This window comes from Etheostoma spectabile, chromosome 6 (genome assembly GCF_008692095.1).
Source record: "Etheostoma spectabile isolate EspeVRDwgs_2016 chromosome 6, UIUC_Espe_1.0, whole genome shotgun sequence".
Classification (NCBI taxonomy): Eukaryota; Metazoa; Chordata; class Actinopteri; order Perciformes; family Percidae; genus Etheostoma; species Etheostoma spectabile.
In genome coordinates this window covers 17,038,341-17,042,906 of record NC_045738.1, presented here as the reverse complement: position 1 = coordinate 17,042,906, position 4,566 = coordinate 17,038,341, and the positions used below count along the sequence as shown (strand labels likewise).

Here is a 4,566-nt window from a genome sequence, read left to right as displayed (position 1 = left end):
TGTGTGTGTGTGTGTGTGTGTGTGTGTTTGTCTGTGTGTTTGTCTATGTGTTTGTCTGTGTGTGTCTATGTGTGTCAGGGAACTAACATAAAAAAGATTTAACTAAATAAAACGGAGATTATGTGCTTTATTGACATCCTAGTTAGTTTCAAGCAGAGACATTCAGATTAAAGGAGCTGCTTTTTAATTTCTCTGGTTTAATGTCATAATCTCACTTAGGCAGCTTCTCTTACTTGTCTGATTCTACTTCTCGTTTTAGCTGCAAGTCAACAGGATGTGTGCCAAAACCACATTAATGTCAGAAGAACTGTGCGCCTGTTTCAACATGTTGCAGTTGGGTATGCTACAATCAAATGAGCAGCCGTTAAAGCAGCAGCTGCTTACAGCTGCTTTGACAACTTTAAGTTTATCTGGAATTAGTGATGATCCATTTTCTTTGGACCATACCTAGACTTAACCAAATGCATGACCACGGCTGCTTCTGCTTTTGACTGTGATATTTCACAAGCATAGCTTGTCAAATGCGGGCTAAATAAATAAGGGTGGGCTGTGGTAAGAGGAACAGGAAGAGAGGAGACGAGAGAGAAGGTAGCAAAGCAGACAGAAAGGGCGAGAGCGTGTTACATCGGCATGTGAAACTCTTCATTGCAGGGTTTTTTTCTTCACAAAGATATTGACAAGACAAGTGACAAGCCAAACATGCTGTGTTCCGACTGTGGTGACTTCAAGAGATGATGCTTTGAAGAGACAAAGTTTAAAAAAAGGTAAGAATGAAAGCACTGAATTTACATGTACTGTAGAGTAAACATACAACAGAAATGAATCAGCAACAGGAAGTTATTACGATCATGTTGTCAAACAGTAAGTCATACAGGAGTATATATGATCTACTGTTGGTTTTCTCAACTTCTTAACATCTGTAGTCAACAGGCAAGAACCTGCCAAACTGGTTTCTCATACATTTCTTTGCCAGAGAAAAACAGCTGCTGTCTAGCAGTTTTCACGTCTAATCCAAGTTACTTCCAGGTTAATAAATGTAATGTTTGAAGTATACCAATGAAAGCCTTTTCCCTATGATCTTTGACCTAACCCTTTGTTTATGTGTATCTTCTTGTCAGTGGTTGTCTTTAAAATAATGGACTGCACAGAGATTAAAGTTGAAATGGCTGAAGAGGGGTTGCTGGAACGTCTCATCATCACAGAAGAGGGAGACGTGGCTGAGGCAACAAGCAGTTCACTTCACGTCATCATACAAAGCTGCAGCGGAGAGATGGCTCTGAAAAAGGAAGCAGAACCTAATGGAGAGAACGAGAATGAAGAAGGTATTGCAAGTAAAGTGTATTTAAAAGAGCCCGGCCCAGACAAACAACAAACCAACACAGAGGATGACCAGACAGGGGAGGTTGTGAGTGAAGAGGACAAACCAGAGCAAACTGAGAACCTGAATGATGGACAAAACAGAGGTGACAGTGAGAGTGAAGGGCAGCCACATGAGATAATGAGGATTAATAAAAAACCTGAGAAAGCCAGTGGCACAGAGGATGAAAAGGTGACAGAAAATGACCCTGTAGTGGACATTAAGAGGTTTGATTTATCTGAGCAACAGCCTGAAGGGACACAAAGCCAAGAAAAGGATTCAAAAAAGGTTTGTGGACTGTTATTATTTTGTATTGGTTTTGTCATATGCCCGGGGATTACCTTTAGATTATCATATCTGTAAGTAGTTGTTTGTAATGTTCTTGACTTTACCAACCAGCTACTATGTACTCTTCAAGAAAAACAATGTCGTGGTGGAAAAACAGCAGGCATCATTTTGTTACAAAGCATGTGGGAGTACGTAGGAGTCAAGTGAATCATTTTGCTGGGCCACTCACCGAGCAACTTTTTTTCCCTCTTTTATTCTTTTTCTGCCACCTGCCCTCGTTTTCTCAGGCCCACCGGTTAACCCCTGACTTCCCAGACACACTGTATGAGCTTCTCTGCACCCTTCAGGAGGGGAGACGCATCAATGACCAGCGCTGCTCCTTCAGGCTAGAGAGTGGGATGAGGAGGAGGAGGTGTCACTCTGAGCCCAACACCACCAAGCCGGCCAACAGAGGTGAGAGCGCTTCGAAAAGCTCTTCTCTGTTTCACAGTGTTACAGTGAAACTGGTGCAACTGTTGCAATCCTGCCCTAAATCCTGGACCATATACAGTACATGTTCTCTGCACATTCTATATATTCTGAACTTTTCTACATTCCTCAACAATTTTGCATATCCTGCACTAATCCATACAGCATCTTTTTTCTTAAAGCTTTGGTGCGTAACTTTTTTAAAATAATGAACATCTGTTGCATTCAAGCCATTGCCAAATGACCAAGCTAATTAAGACTATCAGCTCCACACCACTCTTTCTGTATTTCTCAGTATGGCTATGTTTAGAAAATGGTGTCATCCGGTGACTTTCGCGCACCTCAAGTAAAGATAACTTCCTCTTCTGAAGTGTTCATCATGTTGTTTTTTTTAGATTACTTTTTGGGTCATTTTTCCCTTTCAGTAGATAGTGACAGTAGATAGATAGGAAAGGTCGGAGAGAGATGGGGGTGACACACAACAAAGGGTCCCAGGTCGGACTTGAACCCGGGCCGCTGTAAAGGACTCAGCCTACATGGGGCGCACATTCTTACTGGGTGAGCTAGAGGTCACCCCCATCATGTTTTTTTTTTAATTTTTTAAATCCTCCGCTTCCTCCTTGGCTACGTTGCAACTGTGTAGAGGAGGGGTGGGGCAGAGGCGTGATTACGGAAGGCTTGTATCATGTTACAACAGAATTGTGATTACTCTTCATGGGGGAGTCAAAGTTATTGGTTTCTGTATTTATTTTTTTCATAATAATGTTAAATATGTCTATGTATGCACCAACAACCAAGGCAAATTCCTCGTAAGTGCTAAATCCTTTTCTGATTTTGTCTTGATTTGTTTCCATGTAATGATACGGACTCAATCATTACACGTGACTACGTGACTCAAGAATGCCATGAAACTTATGCAACCAGCATGTTTTCACGTCTTTCCTTGACCACGGATCACTCAAAGTTTCTTACCTGAGACCATCAAAGCTCTTTTCTCTCATTTCTCAACAGTCGTCTTTTCCTCCATGACTTCACTGCAGAAAGAGGAGTTTTTTGAGTTGGTGGCCACTGCTCAAGCCCGCCGACTGGATGACCAGAGGGCGCAGCTCGAAAAGTCTCAGCGACCAAAAGCAAAAGCAAGAAGTTTCAGGGGCAGCATAAAGCAACTCTCTTTTGTGAGAAAGCCTGCGCCTGCACCGGTTCCTGTGCCTGTGCCCAAAGAGGACCTGTATAATATGATTCTCACAACGCAGGTAAGCAATCTGAGATCGGTAAATTCTTTTATCATAACAAAAGATGATGTCAGCTTTGTTTCGTGGGAAAATGTAAGATTCATGCAACACCTGTCATGCCAACTTCAGTGGGGAAATATTTGAGTTTATGCATAACACCAGGCATTCATTTTCACACTTTCCTTTCACCCACAGGCCCAGGGCAGGCTGGAGGATCAGCGCAGCAGGGCTCCTGGTCCCATGGACGACGAGGACTTCTTCTCCCTGCTCCTGAGGGTCCAGGGCGGACGCATGGACGAGCAGAGGACTGAATTACCATGCATGCTGCAAACCTGAGATGTAAAACAACAAACTGTCTGGCTGCAGTGAGAGTACCGTAGCCTCAGCATCCAGTATTGTAGCCTTTTTAGTCTGATTTCTGTTAAAACGGCGTTTATATTTGTTGACCCTGATGATGCTTTGTGTTTGGGAATTGTTATCCCTTTTGATAGTGTTGGTCAGTGTTAATGCTGTTGAGATTGTGGCAAAGAACGCTAATGTTTGAGCAACAGCGCTTTTAACGTGACTTGAGGAATGTTCCTGATGAGGTTGTTAACTTTACTGCTAGTTAGCTAATTCTTTCCTAGTAAAGAAATGATCAGTAGATATGCTTTCTCCTCTCGCCAAAGTTTTTATTTTATTGAATGTCTGTGATGAGTGGTTGAATGGTTTTGTGTGTGTTCCCATTCCTCAGGGGGAGGAGGCAGTCTGCTGATCTCTTTTGTTTCTCCCTATTTGTACAGTAGACATTAAACACACCAGGGAGGGTTGCTTCCAGGCCAAACAGTGTTTGACTGTATATGGATGATTCTTCTCCAGAAAATAAAACAAAATGTCATTTGCATTTATCCGTTTACTCAATTTGTCTGAAATGTTGCCAGGAGAAAGAGACATTTAATAAGCTCTAGTGATGTTGTCATTAGGATTTTTAAATATCAAACACAGTTATGGCCCGTAAGCCATTAGTTGCTATCATTCTAGCAGTGACACTAACAATGATAAAAGCTGTTCTTTTTTCGTCATCGTAAATCATCATTCCCTTGCTAGGTCACGTTCCCACAAACCTGTGATAGTGTTAGGTCTTTTTAAAGCATCCTGTTGCACATAAATCATAACATTCACATAGAAAGACAGGTAGTGAGGCCCCATTTATGAAACAAATGAGGCAAAGGTAAAGGTGTT

At 42.0% G+C, this 4,566-nt stretch overlaps 1 protein-coding gene across 2 annotated transcripts; it reads left to right on the top strand.

Annotated features, from left to right (window-relative positions):
• Positions 1–327: 327 nt before the first annotated feature.
• gpsm3 (G protein signaling modulator 3) lies at positions 328–4,225 on the top strand. 2 transcript variants are annotated; one of them, XM_032518114.1, is made up of 5 exons: positions 328–763; positions 1,116–1,645; positions 1,933–2,098; positions 3,125–3,366; positions 3,541–4,225. In XM_032518114.1, the coding sequence occupies exons 2-5, from the start codon at positions 1,136–1,138 to the stop codon at positions 3,679–3,681; spliced, it is 1,059 nt and encodes a 352-aa protein (XP_032374005.1). In that variant the 5' UTR covers positions 328–763; positions 1,116–1,135; the 3' UTR covers positions 3,682–4,225. The 2 variants fall into 2 exon arrangements, with proteins under 2 accessions (XP_032374005.1, XP_032374004.1); XM_032518113.1 differs by having other exon boundaries at positions 329–764; positions 1,119–1,645.
• Positions 4,226–4,566: the final 341 nt, after the last annotated feature.

Coding starts and splice junctions, on each gene's coding strand:
- gpsm3 (XM_032518114.1), top strand. CDS start 1,136: ATGGACTGCACAGAGATTAAAGTTGAAATGGCTGAAGAGGGGTTGCTG. Junction 1,646..1,932: donor AAGAAAAGGATTCAAAAAAG/GTTTGTGGACTG, acceptor TCGTTTTCTCAG/GCCCACCGGTTAACCCCTGA. Junction 3,367..3,540: donor ATATGATTCTCACAACGCAG/GTAAGCAATCTG, acceptor TTTCACCCACAG/GCCCAGGGCAGGCTGGAGGA.